This window comes from Leptopilina heterotoma, unplaced genomic scaffold (assembly GCF_015476425.1).
Source record: "Leptopilina heterotoma isolate Lh14 unplaced genomic scaffold, ASM1547642v1 Lhet_97, whole genome shotgun sequence".
In the NCBI taxonomy this organism is placed as follows: Eukaryota; Metazoa; Arthropoda; class Insecta; order Hymenoptera; family Figitidae; genus Leptopilina; species Leptopilina heterotoma.
Window position 1 is genome coordinate 946194 of NW_025111203.1, and position 17630 is coordinate 963823.

The window sequence follows — 17630 nt, forward strand, 5'->3', positions numbered from 1 at the left end:
TAAATTTTTTGAAAATAATATTTTTTTTAGTAATTTTAATTAAAAATTTGGAAAATAATTGAATTAAACAAAGAATTTTTTCAATTTTTTAAAATAATCTTGGCAGCTCATAATTATAATTGAAAATTTGATTAATTCAATTTTATTAAAATGTATTCATACCTAATTGAATTTCTGCAAAGAATTTTACTATTTATAAAAGTAATTGAATCCTACCAAAGAATTTTATTATTTATGAAAATAATTAAATGTTTGCGTAGAATTTTATTAAAATTTTTGAAAATAAATTAATTGTGCAGAAATAATTTAATTATTTATAATATTGAACTTTTGAGTAGAATTTTCAAAAAATTTTCAACATAATTGAATTTCTACGAAGAATTTTATTAATTTTGAAAATAATTGAATTGTTTTTTTTAGAATTTAATGAAAATTTATGAAAATAATTGGATTCTTGTGAAGAATTCTTTTTATTAATAATATTCAAAAGAATTTTGCATTTTATGGAAATAATTGAATTCTTTCGACGAATTTGAAGAAAAATTTTTAAGAATAATTACATTTTTCGAGGAATTTTATTAAAATTGTATTAAAAATAAATAAATAATTGAAATTCTGCAATGAGTTTTAAAATTTATGAAAATAATTGAATATATTGCGAAGAAATTTTTGAAAATAAAATTATAATTACGGTGACTAACTTCCCTTGATTATTTTCGAAAAATTTAAATAAAATTCTTTGAAAGAATTTAATTATAATTTTTAACAGAATATAAATAAATTTTAATTATTTCAAAAATTTTCAATTATTTGTTTATAAAAATTCATTTAAAAATTCAATTCTTGAAACAATAGAATTGAAAATTTTCAAAAATCTTATTTTTCAGAAGTTTCAAAAAAAAACTTTGCGAAAATTCAATTTTATTAAAAAATTTTAAAGTTCATCAAATTCATTATTTTTAACTAATTCAAATTTAGAAAACAGTATAAATATACATGAAAATTGAATTAAAAAGCGATTTTTCAAAACCAAATTAAAATAATAAAACTTTTTTTAATTTGGTGAAAAAATTTCTGGTTTATTCCCGGTTTTTCCGGTCAAATTAAAATTCCGGCTATTTCCTGGATTTCCGGGTTAGTAGACTCCCTGCATTGGTTTATAAATTATTGAAAATAATATTTAATGGCATGTTAATTAACTAAAATAAATAAAACTAAAATTTACACTTTTTAGAAAAGAAAATAATATAAGAATATACGTGAAATAGTTTAGCGGATTAAAAATTCTAAAGTACCTTTAACATAGTAAAAAAGAATTAAATAATTTTCCTACTTGAAAATTATATTTTACAAAGAAAAAGCTAGTTTAAAAAAATTGTATAATTATTTTGATACATTTTTCTTGGCCTTTTTTTTAACGCATTCGCTGATTCTTTATTTACAAAAAAAGACTCCAAATTGAGTTTGCTGGACATGCAGTGCGCATTTGTCCTGTGATATTAATTTTTCCATTAAAGAAATATCCAAGGTGTATAAGATCTGCTTAAATACAACACAATATAGTAAAAGTACATTTTTCACTGTCACCGTATAATTACGAGAAATATGTTTCTTCAAGCTTCAATTTTAAATACATACACGCGGCACAATTATTTATTTTGTGTCTTGCTTATTGGAATGACATCCTCTCGATGTTTCATTCTAATGAGTATTTCTTCAAAAAGACGAATTATAAATCATCAAATGACGAAACAATTTCAACATCAGGTTTTTGAGTTTTGAACATTTCAACGCCCTCTCGTGTCACTGATGTGCCGGTTACGTCGACATACTCCAAATTCGATTTACTTACAGATAAATGATGGAGACTTCGATCCGTCACTTGACGATAATTTCTGAAACAAAAGTTGTTTACAATTATATTAAAATTAACAAGGTTGCAAAACAAAAATTTAATTTTGTTACTCCACTGACTTTTCCCTAATTTTCAGATAAAAATTTTCACTTTTTCCCTGACTCAGAAAAATAATCAGACTCACTCTAAAAATGACGAGATACTCAAAAAAATATTCTATTACATTTATTTATGAATTTCTATAATTGTAAAATTATTCGAAAACATCAATAACTTCTTTTCTAAATAATTCATTTTTAAATCAATTTTTATTAGAAAATTCTACGAGAATTCAATTATTTAAATACAAAAATAAATTATTTATTGAGTAATTAAATGTTTTTTAAAAACTGAATTCTCAAAAGGAATTTCATTAACAAATTTTTAAATAGTTGAATTCTTTTGACAAATTGTAATAAAATTTCTGAGAATAATTACATTTTTCGAAGAATTTTATTAAAATTTATTGTATCAAAAATAATTGAAATTTTGCGATGAGTTTCATTATTTATGAAAATGATTTAATTCCAAAAACGACTTTTATTATTTATCAAAAGAATTAAATTATTGCGAAGAAATTTATAAAAAAAGCTATAAATAATTGAATTCCTGTGTAATTTTTATTATTTATGAAAAGCATTAAATGCTTGCATAAAATGTTATTAAAATTTTTTCAAAATCATTAAATTCAGGAAAATTTTGGCAAATAATTGGAATTTTCCAAGAATTTTATTAAAATTTTTGAAAATAATTGAATTTTGGCGAAAAACTTTTCTATTTATAAAGATGATAATTGAAATTTTAACAAAAATTTCTACCAAAATTTTGAAAATAATTGAATTTTGGCGAAAAATATTATTACTTTTAAAAATAATTGAATTCTTGTGATGAACATTGTTATGTATGAAAATACTTGAATTTTGCAAAAAATTTTATTAAAATTTCTAAAAATAATTGAATTTCTGGTAAGAATTTTATTTAAAAAATTTAATTAATTTCAACAGAATTGATATTAAAATTTTTCAAAAATATTAGTTTCACAGAATTATTAATTGAAAGTATGAAAAATATAGATTTTCTAAAGATTTGAATTTTAAAACCTTTCCAAAATTGAATTATTTCTAAAAATTGCTATTTGTAACTTCTCTAAAATTCAATTTCTTTTAGAGTTTTTAACTAAAATTCTTCTATAAATCAATTATTGATTTGTAATAATTAATTAAATATATATTAAAAAATTCAACTAATTTCAAAAGAATTTGAATTGTCAGAATTTAAAAAAACTAAATTTTTTTAAGATTTCTAATTAAATTCATTCAAAATTTAAATTTTCTAAAAGTCAAAATAATAGAAACTCTACAAAGAAATTTATCAAAATTTTTAAGAATAATTGAATTGTTTTCATAAAAAATAATATAATGTTCATCACAAGAATTCAATTATTTGCAAAAATTTTTATAAAATTCATTGCAAAAATATTGAATTCTATCAAAGAATTTAAAATAATTAAAATTTTTGCAAGAAATTTATAAAAAACATTTAAGAATAATTAAATTTTTGCGAAGAATTTCAAATAATTTAAATTCTACAAGTAAATTTATAAAAAATTTTAAGAACAATTAAATTCCTTCGAGAACTATTATTGAAAATAATTGAATTGTTTGGAAGAATTCAAAATAATTTAAATTCTGCAAGTAAAATTATGAAACATTTTAAAAATAATTGAATTCTTTTGAGAAGTTTTATTGAAATTAATTAATAGTCTGCCGAGAAATTTATCAAAAATTTTAAAAATAATAAAGTTTCTTGTTAAATTCATTCAAAATTGAAATGTTATAAAATTTAAAATTAAAAACTTTTAAAGTTCATCTAGGTATGAAAATTGTTGAAATTGATAGTAAAATTATTCATTAAATAATTCCTAAGTAATAATTTTCTGATATTTGTTCAAGAATGAAGTTATTTAAAAAGAAATTATTGTCAGAAATATAAAAAATTGAAGGTTTTGTATTAGAATTCGTGGTAATTTCATAGTTTATGAGGTAAACAAGAATAAAATCTCATATTTTTCCTGAAACACTGTTGAATTATAAATATTTCTTTCTGATTAGAAATAAAAAAATATGGAATCAGATTAACTTTGATCGCCTTGGAAAAAATAAATATATATAAAGAAAGAACCTCAACAAAAAGTGCTCGTTTATGCTATAAATGGTCACTTATGATGGCCCAATAATCCCTGCAAAATTTGAAGTTAAGCATATGCCCATATTATTATAAAAATAGGACAAGTGCAAGTTGAACTGGTACAAAAATCTAGGGTTCCGTACACGAAACGAACTTATTTAGTATAAAAAATTACATCTTTATACAAAGTTTTAGAAAAATTTGTTTGGGGAAAATGAATACAATATTTTTATAAAATTTTATAAAATTCTTAAAAATCTCCCTGATAATCAAAAATAATCATATTTTGCATGTTTTTTCTAGAGCGAAAAATGTAACTTTAGACAAAAAACGAGACTATTAGGGATCTGAAGTTAAATTTGAAAAATTCAAAATGTCGAATCCAATATGGCGGAAACATTTTTTTTAATTTACCAGATTCACTTGAAAATCGTCCCTCAAGGGTTGTTGGTCTAGCCCGATTTCAAAAATTCAAAATGGCGAACAACTTTTAAAAATATTTTATGGATTCATATAAAATTTGGTATCTAGGGATTTTTCAATTACGAATTTGAAGTCCGATAATGAAATTCTTCGCTGAAATTCAAAAATGTTCAAAATTTACATTTTTAATACAAGTTTTCAAAAGAATATTCTAATTATTTAAATAAAATGTAATAAAATTCGTTGCATAAATTTAATTATTTTTACAAGTAATAAAATTTTCCACTTGAATTCAATTATTTAAAAAAAAATTGATAAAATTCGTTGCAAGAATTCAATTATTTTCATAAATAATAAAATTCATCCCAGGATTTCAATTATTTTTAATACAATTTTAAATAAATTTCTCGAAAAATAAAATTATCTTGAAGAATTTTTTGCAAGAATTAAATTAGGTACATTTCACAAATAATGAAATTCTTTGCTGAAATTCAAAAATGTTCAAAATTTACATTTTTAATACAAGTTTTCAAAAGAATATTCTAATTATTTAAATAAAATGTAATAAAATTCGTTGCATAAATTTAATTATTTTTACAAGTAATAAAATTTTCCACATGAATTCAATTATTTTAAAAAAAATTGATAAAATTTGTTGTAAGAATTCAATTATTTTCATAAATAATAAAATTCATCCCAGGATTTCAATTATTTATAATACAATTTAAAGTAAATTCCTAGAAAAATGGAATTATTCTCTTCATTTTTTTGTAAGAATTTAATTACATTTCACGAATATAATGAAATTCTTCGTTGAAATTCAAATATTTTCACAATCTACTTTTTTAATAAAAGTTCTCAAAAGAATTCAATTATTTAAAAAAATGTAATAAAATTCGATGCAGAAATTCAATTATTTTCATAAATAATAAGATTCTTTACATTATTTCAATTATTTAAAAAAAATTTGAAAAATTCATTGCAAGAATTCAATTACTTTTATAAATTAATAAAATTCTTCACAGGATTTCAATTATTTTTAATAAAATTTTAAGTAAACTTTTCGAAAAATGTCACTATTTTCAAAAATTTTGTTAAAATTTTTCGAAAGAATTCAATTATGTATTTTTAAAAATTCATGCTATAATGCTTTCAATATTCAATATTATTATCTAAAATTTTAACTAATATTCATTTTCAAATCAATTTTTATTGGAAACTTCAACAAGAATTCAATTATTTAAATACAAAAATAAATAATTTATTGAATGAATGAATGTTTTTCGAAACTAAATTATCATAAAGAATTTTATCAACAAATTTGATTTTTTCGAGAAATTTTAATAAAATTTTCAAGAATAATTAAATTTTTCGAGGAATTCAATTAAAATCGTATTAAAAATAATTGAAATTCTATGATGAATTTTATTATTCATGAAAATAATTGAATTTTTGTAAAAATATTATTTATGAAAATAATTGAATTATTGCGAAGTTTGCTTAGAATTTTATAAAAAAAAATTTTTTTAAATAATTTAATTCTTTTAAAAAATTTTATTAAAACTGTAGATATTGAAAATCATATTAAATTAAGAAAAATTTTTTGAAAATAATTGAAATTTTGCAAAGAATTTTATTAAAATTTTTGAAAATAATTGAAATTTGGAGAAGAATTTTATTATTTTTAAAGATAATTGAATTTTTATGAGAATTTTTTTTAATTTTCGAACATAATTGAATTTTTGCGAAGAATTTTATTACTTTTGAAAATAATTGAATTTCTGGAATCATTTGTAACTTCTCCAAAATTCAATTTTTTCCGCCATTTGAGCCCTCTACCCTAATGAAAAAATAAAAATTAAAGAATAGAGAATTTTTTATTACCTTACTACCAATATTCTTAAATTAGGATTATTGCAAATTCGACTTTCTTCTTCAATGCGAAATATGCCTCCCCTGGCGTTGTCAACGATCCTGCGTTCACACACGTAATTACCTAAAGAGCAAACCGTTCTATCCGTGACTAAAAAACGTTCCATTTCATCCCAATTATAATTGTCTGCATGTACTACCTAAAAATTATAATTTCAAATATTTACTTAAAACTGAACCAAGTAAATATTATTTTTCAACCTGACGTTCAAATGAATTAAAATGAAAACCTACCTCAACTTGAGGCACCATTCGATTTTCATGAACGACTTGAATTAAAATACGTGATCTTCCCGTGGGTCTTTCGGCCTGTTCCTGAGGAGTACGTTCTCCATCTCGATCACTATTACTGCCTCTTTGTCGATTTCTTATATTAGTAGGACACTCTAAATATAGATGCGTTAAAGTTTCCGTGCAGTTGAAACAGGCAATTTCACTATCTCCAATCACCGTATTTCGTAAATCTAATATCTATTAAAAAACAGTAACGAAAAATTTGTAGACCCCACAGGAAAAATAAAAATATTTTCTTCAAGCAATCACTTACTTCTAAAGCTTTAAATCCATATCTCGCCGCAAGACTAGTGTAAGCAAAACATTCTCCAAGGCTGTAACATGAATCCAGTCTGAGTTCCTTGAGTTTTGGTAATTTACTAATGACCATTAGAGAATGAGGTGCAAACCATTCACAATTGCTCAATATTAAGCTCTGAAAAAATTAGATAAAACATTACCGATGGAAATTGTGAGAAAACTTATTTTTTTACTGTAAAGTTTGGTAAAGAGTGATGAGCTAAACTATTGTTCACTAAGAATATTCTACTTCTTCAAAATTATTTTCATCATTTCAATTCAATTATTATTTTTAAGAATTTTTAACTAACATTCTTCTTTAAATCGAATTATTTTTAATAATTTTCGAAAAGTTCTTTGACAATTTTCAAATCTATTTGTTAACAATTTATTCAATTTTACGAATTTCAATTATTCGTAAATTCTTCAATTAAACATACATTACAAAATAAAAACTTCAAATAATATAAAAAAAATTCAATTAAACTTCTTCAAAAAAATTAATATCCAAAATTAAATTATTTCTAAAAATTCACGCTTTATTGCTTTTCATATTCAATTATTATCTAAAATTTTAACTGAAATCCATTTTTATAAAATAAAAATCAATTTTTATTAGATGATTCTACTGGAATTCAATTATTCAAATAGAAAAATAAATAATTTATTGAATAATGGAATGTTTTTTAAAAATAAATTCTCATAAAGAATTTTATTCACATATTTTTAAATAATTAAATTCTTTCGACGAATTTTAATAGAATTTTTAATTACATTTTTCGAGAAATTCGATTAAAAATGTATTAAAAATAATTGAAATTCTGCGATGAGTTTCATTATTTCTGAAAATAATTAAATCCCTGTAAAAATGTTATTATTCATGAGAACAATTGAATTATTGCGAAGAAATTTATAAAAAAATGTAAATAATTGATATTCCTGTGAAATTTTTATTATTTTATGAAAATAATTAAATGTTTGCTAAGAATTTTATTAAAATTTTTGAAGATAATTGAATTTTGGAGAAGAATTTTATTATTTCTAAAAATAATTGAAATATTGACCAAAATTTTTGAGAAGTTACAAATAATTGCAAAAATTCAAATATTTTCAAAAGTAATGCAATTCTTTGCAAAAAATTCAATTTTTTTCATAAATAATAAACTAAAATAATAAAGGACATCGCACTAAATACACTAAAAATGGCTTTCGGTTAAAATTCTTAATATTTTCAAAATTTTTAGTTAAAGGTTTTCTGTTTAAAAAAATAATTAAGCGAAGGTCAAGAAACAAATAACCGAAAGCCATTTTCAGTGTGTTTAGTGCGGGGTCCTTTTCAATATTTTTGAAAATTTTGAATAAAATTCGTTGCAAGAATTCAATTATTTTTAAAAGTTTTTTTTATAAAAGTTTTTTTTATAAAATTCGTCGAATCAATTCAATTATTTAAAAAAAATTTAATAAAATTCTCGGCAAAAATATCAATTTTTTTTTCAAAAATTTTCCTCAATTGAATGATTTTCAATATTTTTGAAAATTTTAATAAAAATCGTTACAACAATTCAATTATTTTAAAAAATTTTTTAAAAATTCTTCGAAACAATTCAATTATTTTAATAAATTTAGACAAAATTATCGGCAAAAATTTCAATTATTTTCAAAAATTTTCAATATTTTTGAAAATTTTGAATAAAATTAGTGGCAAGAATTCAATTAATTTTTAAAATTTTGATGAAATTCTCAGCAAAATTTCAATTATTTTCAAAAATGTTCAATATTTTTGAAAATTTTGAATAAAATTCGTTGCAAGAATTCAATTATTTTTACAAATTTTGATAAATTTTTCGAATCAATTCAATTATTTTTAAAAATTTTGATAAAATTCTCGGCAAAAATTTCAATTATTTTCAAAAATTTTCCTCAATTCAATGATTTTCAATATCTACCTACTATTTTAATAAAATTTTCCAAAAGAATTCAATTATTTAAAAAGATTTTAATGAAATTCTGCGCAAACATTTAATTATATTTATGAAATATTTGTAATTTTACAAGGAATTCAATTATTTATATAATTTATTTAATATTTATTTAATAATTTTTTTTTTCAATTTTTTTTTTTTTTTTTTTAATAATTTTAATTATTTAAAAATAAATTTTAGTTAAAATTTTTGATAATAATTGAATATTAAAAGCTAATTAGAGCGTGAATTTTTAGAAATAATTTAATTCTGAAAAAGATTCAAATTAAAATCTTTGAAAATAAAAATGTTATTTATCAATTCTGTGAAATTAATTTTGTTCAAAAGGTTTAATTGAATTTTTTTTTGAAATTTTTTCAAGTTGTTATTTTCTAATCTATATTTAATTGAAGAATTTTTGAATAATTGAAATTTCGTAAAATTGAATTGAAAACAAATGGATTTGAAAAATTGTCAAAGAACTTTTTCGAAAATTATTATGTAAAAATAATTGTTATTATAAAACATGAAGAAAGCGATTACTCCGAGTCGAAGACTCGGAGTGATCGATGTCTTCATGTTTTATAGTTATTTAATTTTTTTTATATTTTTTAATTTTTGGTCCGTAAAGTCCGTATTATAATAAAAAAATATCAGAACTTTGGTAAAAATTGTGATTAAATTTAAATGACATTTTATAAAAGTGTTACTTACCGTTAGATGAGGCATATGTTCATGAACTCCAAAGAAGTAAGATTGTTTTAATTCCATTTGATACAAATCGCAACCTTTTAAGGACAGTTTCTCTAAACCTGATGGCAAATGTGGAATTTGTATCTAGAAGTAAAATAGATTTTTTTTAATAAAAATATTGATTTATTAATTAATTTAATTTAATTGATTAATTAAATTTAAATTTTTTTTTTTATTATTATTTTTTTTATTAATTGGGATATGTGTTATTGTAGAATGTTTCTTTAAAATATAAAAATTATACTATAAATTATATTCTTACTTCCGTTCCATTGATATAACAATCCTCAATTAACAGCTCCTTAAGTTGCGTGCAAGTTTTCAAGAGGGTCGTGAGAAAATGTTTGGTAAATTCCGAATAACGTTTTCCTTCCGTATTTCCGCGTATGGCAAAAGTTTTAACCGATGGTTGAAAAAATTTAATATATTTCTCTAAATCAGTGACAGTCATCGATTTTGCCCGATAATCCATAACAGACCACAAAGTCCTGTCTTGCGTAACTTGATCCAATCGATGACAACATCTAAAAAAAAAGTTATTCAATCAAACGAAATTTTTGAAATACGTGAAAAACATTTTTAAAAAATTGAAGAAAAAACAAAAATCAAAGTTAACCTACTTGCTTAAATTCAATATATCAAAAGGATCAAGAGATTTAATAATCATGAGTAAAACATCATCGGAAAGATGTAATAGACTGGGTTTGATTGAGCGCCCATTTTCTTCCTCATCCTCATCTCTTCTCGCACGTTTTGTATTTGTGCTGCTTGATGGTTCAGGTGATAAGGATTTGCACCGTTTTACTTTCATTGTATTGTTATTCCTAAATATAAATTAAACAATTAAGTCTTCTATAACATAATTTTTATTTTACACACGATTAATATGCTATAAACAACATAATTTTCAATTGTCATACTCATAATGTTGATTTGTCACAAATATATCATTCATATTTGTCAGAGTTTTTGAACAGAAGCTTTTTTCGTCGGTGACAAAGTGAAAATTATGCTATTTGAGCATAATTCCATGTCTTTCCATGTAAGACATAAAATTTATTGCGTTTATTTATTAAATTTCTGATTATTCTTTAAACATTATATATAAATATATGTTTGAAGAACAAGAAACAAAATGTTTCAAAAATGTATAGCATTTTAAAAAATCTTTTAACCCATTTAAATTAAGAAAATAGACTTCAAACATCTGCAGTTTAATTTCCAACAGAGTTAAAAGTTTAATTAAAATTCAAGAATCAAAAGGGACTTTCTGGTCAAGGATTTCATAAAAATCGATTTTTCTTTTTTTGCTTTAAAATATTCTTTAGGATCATAAAAATTACTGTCCCAAAACATTTTTAAAGAAATAGGCAAAAGAAAAAAAGTTATATAGCAATTTTTATGACCGTTTCTTAAGGGGTAACGCCACTCTACAAGTCTAGAAGCAGAAAAAGAAACCTATCATCAGGGTGTCTACTGAAAATATGACTTTAAATTCCAGGACATTTTCAGGACATTCCAGGACATTTATATGTGTAACAGGGTTGCCACAAGTCAAGGAAGTCAGGGAAGTCAAGGAAATCAGGGAAAAGTCAGGGATTTTTACTAAAAGCACTGGAAAAAATTAAATTGTTGGAATTTATAGGAAAATTCTGAATTTTTGTGTCTTTTTTGTTTGCCTTATAAACTATAAAATTTCCAAGAATTCTAATACAAACCCTTCAATTTTTTCTATTTTTGACAATAATTTCTTTTTAAATAACTTCGCATAAATTCAATTATGTTCAAAATTTTTTTTAAATTTTCGTCAAAATTTCAATTATCTTTATAAATAATAAAATTCTTCGCCAAAATTCAATTATTTTTAAAAAATCTAATAAAATTCTTGGCAAAATTTCAATTATTTTCAAAAATTTTCCTCATTTCAATTATTTCTTATATCTACTATTTTAATAAAATTTTCAAAAAAATTCTATTATTTAAACAAAATTTTAATAAAAATTTAACAGGAATTCAATTACTTACCAATTCCTTATATAAATTTCTTTACATCAATTCAATTATTTTAAATTTTTTAATGAAGTTTCTCAAAAGAATTCAAATATATAAAGAAAATTGAAAAAAATAGTCTGAAAAATTCAATTGCTTCGAAAAATTTAAATAAAATTCTTTTAATAATTCTATTACTTAAAAAAATGTTGACAAAATTCTTTGCAAAATTTAGTTCATTAAATTGCAATTTTAATAAAATTTTCCTATACAATTAAATTGTCTTCAATACATTTCTCCTTAAGAATTAAATTATTTTCACAAATAATACATTTTTTATGGGAATTCAATTATTTAAAAGAATTTGAATAAAATTCTTCGCTAGAAATCAATTACTTTCTTTCGAAAGAATTCAATTATTTTTAAAAATTTCGATAAAATGCTTTATAAATTTTAAAAATTATAATAAAATCGGTCATAAAATACAATTATTTTCGTAAAATATAAAATTTTTTCTAGAAATACAATTAAATTGTGAAAAATGTTTGTAAAACTCTTCGATGCAATTCAATTATTTTCGTAAAAAATAAAATTCTTCTAAGCAATTCAATTATTTAAGAAATTTTAATAAAATTCTTCCCACGAATTTAATTTTTTTTTCAAAAATAAACATTTTCACAGGAATTCAATTATTTAAAAAAGAATTTTTTTAAATTCTTTGTCAGATTTCACTTATTTTCAATTTTTTAATGAAATTTCTAAATGGAATTTAATTATTTTTAAAAAGTTTTTAAAAATTCTGAATTCTGAAAAATGCAATTATTTAAAAAAATTTGAATAAAATTCTTCACAAGAAATTAATTATTTTCATATATATATAATAATATTATTTTTCTCTGGAATTCAATTATTTTTACAAATAAAATTCTTTCACAGGAATTCAATTCTTTAAAAAAGATGTTTAATAAAATTCGTTGCAAGAATTCAATTATTTTCATAAATATATAACAAAACTTATCGCTGAATTTCAATTATTTTTATAAAATTTTAATTAAAATGATAGAAAATTGCATTTATTCTTACAATTTTTTTTTTAAATTCGCCGAAAGAATTCAATTAATATTAAAAATTTTTGATAAAATTCTTCATAGAAATTCAATTTTTAAAAAATATGCCACAATTACTGAATAAATTATTTATTTTTGTATTTAGACAATTGAATTCTCGGGAAATTTTCTAATAAAAATTGATTGAAAAATGAATTTCACTTAAAATTTTAAATTATAATTGAATATTAAAAACATTATAGCGTGAATTTTTAGAAATAATTGAATTTTGAAAAGGGTTAAAATTAAAATCTTTGAAAATTTGAATTTACAATATTCTTATGAAATAAAAAAATGATTTCTTCATGTTTTATTATAATATTCTCATAAGTTATTGAATTTGAGAATCTTAATTCCTATAGAAAAATAATAATGATTAAATATTTATTTAAAAAAGAAGTTATTAATGTTCTTTAGGATCAGGGAAAACGTGAGAATTTTGTCTGGAAATCAGGGAAAACAAAATTAAAATTTTGTGGCAACCCTGTGTAATATTATTTCATATTACGATTAACATAATTTAAATTAACCTACTTGAACAAAAATGTTTATTTTATTATAAAAAAAGTTAAAAATCAATATTGTAGATACCAATTTTTTTAATCAAATGACAAATTGAAATTATTTTTTGATAGATCAAAACAATTATTTTTTTAAATTTGAGTAAAATTTTTAAATTATTGAATATTGAAAAGCAAAATATGGAAAATTCAAGGACAAAAGTTCAAAATCCAGGACATTTCCAGGAATTCCAGGACTTCAAGGACCAGTAGACACCCTGCTATCTTTGATGATTTGTTTTGAGAAAATAACTTTAATAAAAACTAAAGGATCATGACTCCTTTGAAAAGAGACTATTAAACCAATTGTAAAAATGAAGTTAAACATAAAATCGGTAAAAGAAAACCGAATTATTAGTTAGGTGTGTGCTACTGTACCTAATTGTTCACAATCACTATATGTATTTATTACATCAAGAAATATATATATATATATATATATATACATCTCACTTACAAATGAACATATCACACTCTCACTCCGACAAATGACTATAAACATTAATTTTAATCTCGGACTAGAAATTATTACAATTAATCACACTAGTAGTTTAATACCAGGTAATGAAGATTTAAAGTATTTTTAGAAAGCACAAAATTATATCTTCCAACTATATGAACATTAAACAACATTGTAAGTATTAATGTAAGCAATATTTAATTCTGACTTGATAAAAAATAATTTTTATATTTTATTAAGAAATAAGAAATCGAAATGGTACAAAATTGAAAAAGATAAATAAGTACCTTTCAATTAAATGGTCCAGAGGATCAAGACGTATTAATATGTTATTTTTAGAACGTAGAGAATAAAAATTATAAAAATTTATATGTAAAGAATCATATCTTATATACAAATTCTTAGGTATTTAAAACTTAATTGTATTTTTAATTATTAGATCAAAGGCCACAATATTTTTACAACTTATTATGTATTTCATTTTACGTTACTTTACGTATAAGACACTGTTAAGCATACTTACACTGTTTAGTAACTTATACAAATTTCTATGTCTTTTTAATTACAAAAGAAATTTCTAAACAATTTCCCTTTCACTATTACTTCATGCAAAAAGTTTTAAAATCCCAACATAAACATCTTTGATGTAAAAAGTTCCACCGAGTAATATTTATAACTAAAATTTTAATATTGATTGATTTTATTAATATTTACTAATTACATTTCCGAATTGAGTCCATGTTTCACGTTTTTTTTAATTGTAACAATTATATGAAATTTAATTTCATGATTAACATAAGCAAAAAATGAAATCTAATTATTCGTCTTAATAAAAATTTTCTATTTAAGACAATTTTGAAATTTTAAAAGAAGATTTTTGCTAAAAAAAGAGCTTTCAAACTAGAAAATTAATCAACTATAATAATTTGAATGATTTTTCATTCTTTCATTCATTCACTTTGATTCACTTTTTCTGTCCCTCACACTCTGAAGTTGTCTTTTGTTTTAACTTTTGTTTTTTCTTATCTTTTAAATGGATTGTATATTATATTATTATGTTATTATTATAATTATTTTTATTTTATAATTAATTCAAAATTGTAATGACAAATAGAAATCATCAGAATTTTTTTCACTTCTCTTCATTAAAAGACTAAAATTTTGTTAAATAGGTATTATGTTTTGTCAAATTGAAATTATGCAGATTTTTGTTCTTTACTTCTAAGGAAAATTAGAAAATTGTTAAACAACTGTGATTAGGAAATAGAAAATTTATTTATTTTGCATTATTTTTCTTTATGAATCACAATTTTTTTAACAAAATTATTATTTTCTTTTAGAAAAAAAAGAAAAATATTTGCACAATTTCTATTTTTAATCTTATTTTTGGAACAGGATTTTCCACGGGAATTAAGACATTCAAAAATTTCAAATTCAAACATTTTTTTAAATTAAACAACTTATAAAATTATTGTTATAAAACATGAAGATGACCAAGAGATAAAATCATTATTTTATATTATAAGAAAATAATTACTGTAACTTCATTAAAATTATTTTCATCATTTTAATTCAATTATTATTTTCTAGAATTTTAAATTATTTTTTATGAAAATAATTGAATTCCTGTGAAATTTCAATTATTTATGAAAATAATTAAATGTTTGCATACATTTTCATTAAAATTTCTTTTAAATAATTGAATTCTTTTTGGGAAATTTTATTAAAATAGTAGATATTGAAAATCATTGAAATTATAGAAAAATGCATTTTATTTTTGAAAATAATTGAAATTAGGACAAGAATTTTTTTGACATTTATGAAAATAATTGAGCTTTGAAGAAGAATTTTGTTATTTATAAAGATAATTGGGATTTTTACGAGAATTTTTTTCAAATTTTGAATATAGTTGAATTTTATAAGAATTTTAATTTTTTTTTTAAATAATTTAATTTTTGCAATTATTTGTAATTTCTCCAAAATTGAATTTTTTTTAGTGTTTTCAACAAAAAATTAAATTAGAAAATTTTTAAATTCTATTATTTTTAAAATTGCTAATTTTACTTTAAAAAAAAGGTAGAAAGGAGTTAGTAGGAATTGTTGCTAGTTAATAATTAAGGAAAAGTTAATTAAGATAATGAAAAAAAGTAAAAAAAAGTTAACATTACGCGGTATTCCCAAGCGGTCACCCATCCAAGTACTAACCGCGCCCAACGTTGCTTAACTTAAGTGATCGGACGAGAACTTGTTTTTTCAACGTGGTATGAAAGTTAACGTAGATTGTCTTTTTATATTCTGTTCATATTGAAATTATTAGTAAACCTAGAAACGATTATAATTTTCTAATTTTTTATCTTATTTTTCTAGAAAGTTTGTTAAATATTTTAATCTAACTTAATATTTAAAAAAATCCCTAATTTCATCTTTTAATATTTGACTCTACTTCGTATACAATAATTTTACAGTTTAGTTTATTAATTAGTAAAATTAACCAAATATTAAAATTAAATTTATTAATTTCTAATTCTTATGGATATTTTAAATTCTGACTCCAAACTCTCTATTCCTCCGAATATTTGGATATTTCTTAGTTTATTATTTCTATTTTTCTATCATATCAATTGTATACCTATTTTATTATTTTTTCATTCTTAACTCATTCTAATTTTGATATTTTTATCTTAAATTTATTGGTTTTAATTGATTAATTAATTTCTTTATCTAGTTTTTTGTGAATTCTTATTGTTCAATGTATTTATTTCATAAAAATTTAACAATATGTAGATTGACCCCCCCCCCCACGAAACAATCTTGAGAAACAAAATTACAAATTGACAAAATTTAATATTTTCACAATATAAATTTAAATGCGAAATAAAAAACTAACAATAGCAAAATAGAAACAAAGTTGAATAGTTCAAAATTATTGTGAACTTTTATTTTTTAAAAATACACACATTTCATAAAAATTTTAAAAAGAATGAATATTCTTTCAATAAAATTATTAAAAATTTATTATTTGTAATTAGGTAAAAATTATTAAATAAATTCTTACTTACTTTTAAGTAAAACAGTGAAAGTAGAAAATTATTAAGAAGTAAACTTTTCACTAACTTTATGCACTCATACTTTATATTAACATTTTAAAAGAGATAATTTAAAATTTTCTAAATCAAAAAAAAGTCTATACTTGAAAAAGAAATCTCAAGAATAGTTTTTAGAGAAGAAAATTCTTGAGAACAAAATAACAATCAACAAAAGAAGTAAAGCAGTACTTGACATCTGTCAAAAACCATTATTTATCTCTATCATTCTGAAACATGGATTTTTTAATTTGAAAGATGGGAAACTGCAGATTATTCTTCTAAACAAGAATATGGATCAATATTTAAAGACAAGAAAAGTAACTTGACTGGCTTCATAAAGGTGGAAGCACATGTAAGAAAGCAATCGACGGCTTATTCTACATTTTACGAGAACGGAGTGACGGATACGGGAACAGGATATACAAAAGACACCCAAACTGTCTTGGTCAAAATTTTTATAATTTTCAAACCTAAAAAATTTTTAATTTATGAAGATTTACATCACATTTTACTGGTGTCAGCGGATCCTTATTTAAATATTTAATTTTCAGTTAAATAAATAAAAATTTAATTTAAAAAATAAAATTAAACATTTTTTAACTTTGCAAATTATCAAAATTGTGCGCTTCTACATTTATAATATTTAAACAACAAAACCAACTTTCATTTTTCTGGAAAAATATTTTTTTTCATTATTACATCGCTA

General features: G+C 21.0%; 1 protein-coding gene and 1 non-coding gene across 2 annotated transcripts; both read right to left on the bottom strand.

Moving 5' to 3' along the window:
• Window positions 1-1016: 1016 nt before the first annotated feature.
• On the bottom strand, window positions 1017-17136 carry LOC122512282. Its single transcript, XM_043628026.1, has 8 exons — window positions 16898-17136; window positions 10344-10547; window positions 9986-10247; window positions 9685-9807; window positions 6984-7145; window positions 6671-6907; window positions 6389-6576; window positions 1017-1895 (listed from the first exon to the last, which is right to left on the bottom strand). Exons 2-8 carry the CDS (start codon window positions 10532-10534, stop codon window positions 1730-1732), a joined length of 1329 nt encoding a protein of 442 aa, XP_043483961.1. The 5' UTR covers window positions 10535-10547; window positions 16898-17136; the 3' UTR covers window positions 1017-1729.
• Window positions 15995-16113, bottom strand: LOC122512371. The gene has a single exon (XR_006302618.1). It is a non-coding gene; the product is annotated as a 5S ribosomal RNA (ribosomal RNA).
• Window positions 17137-17630: the final 494 nt, after the last annotated feature.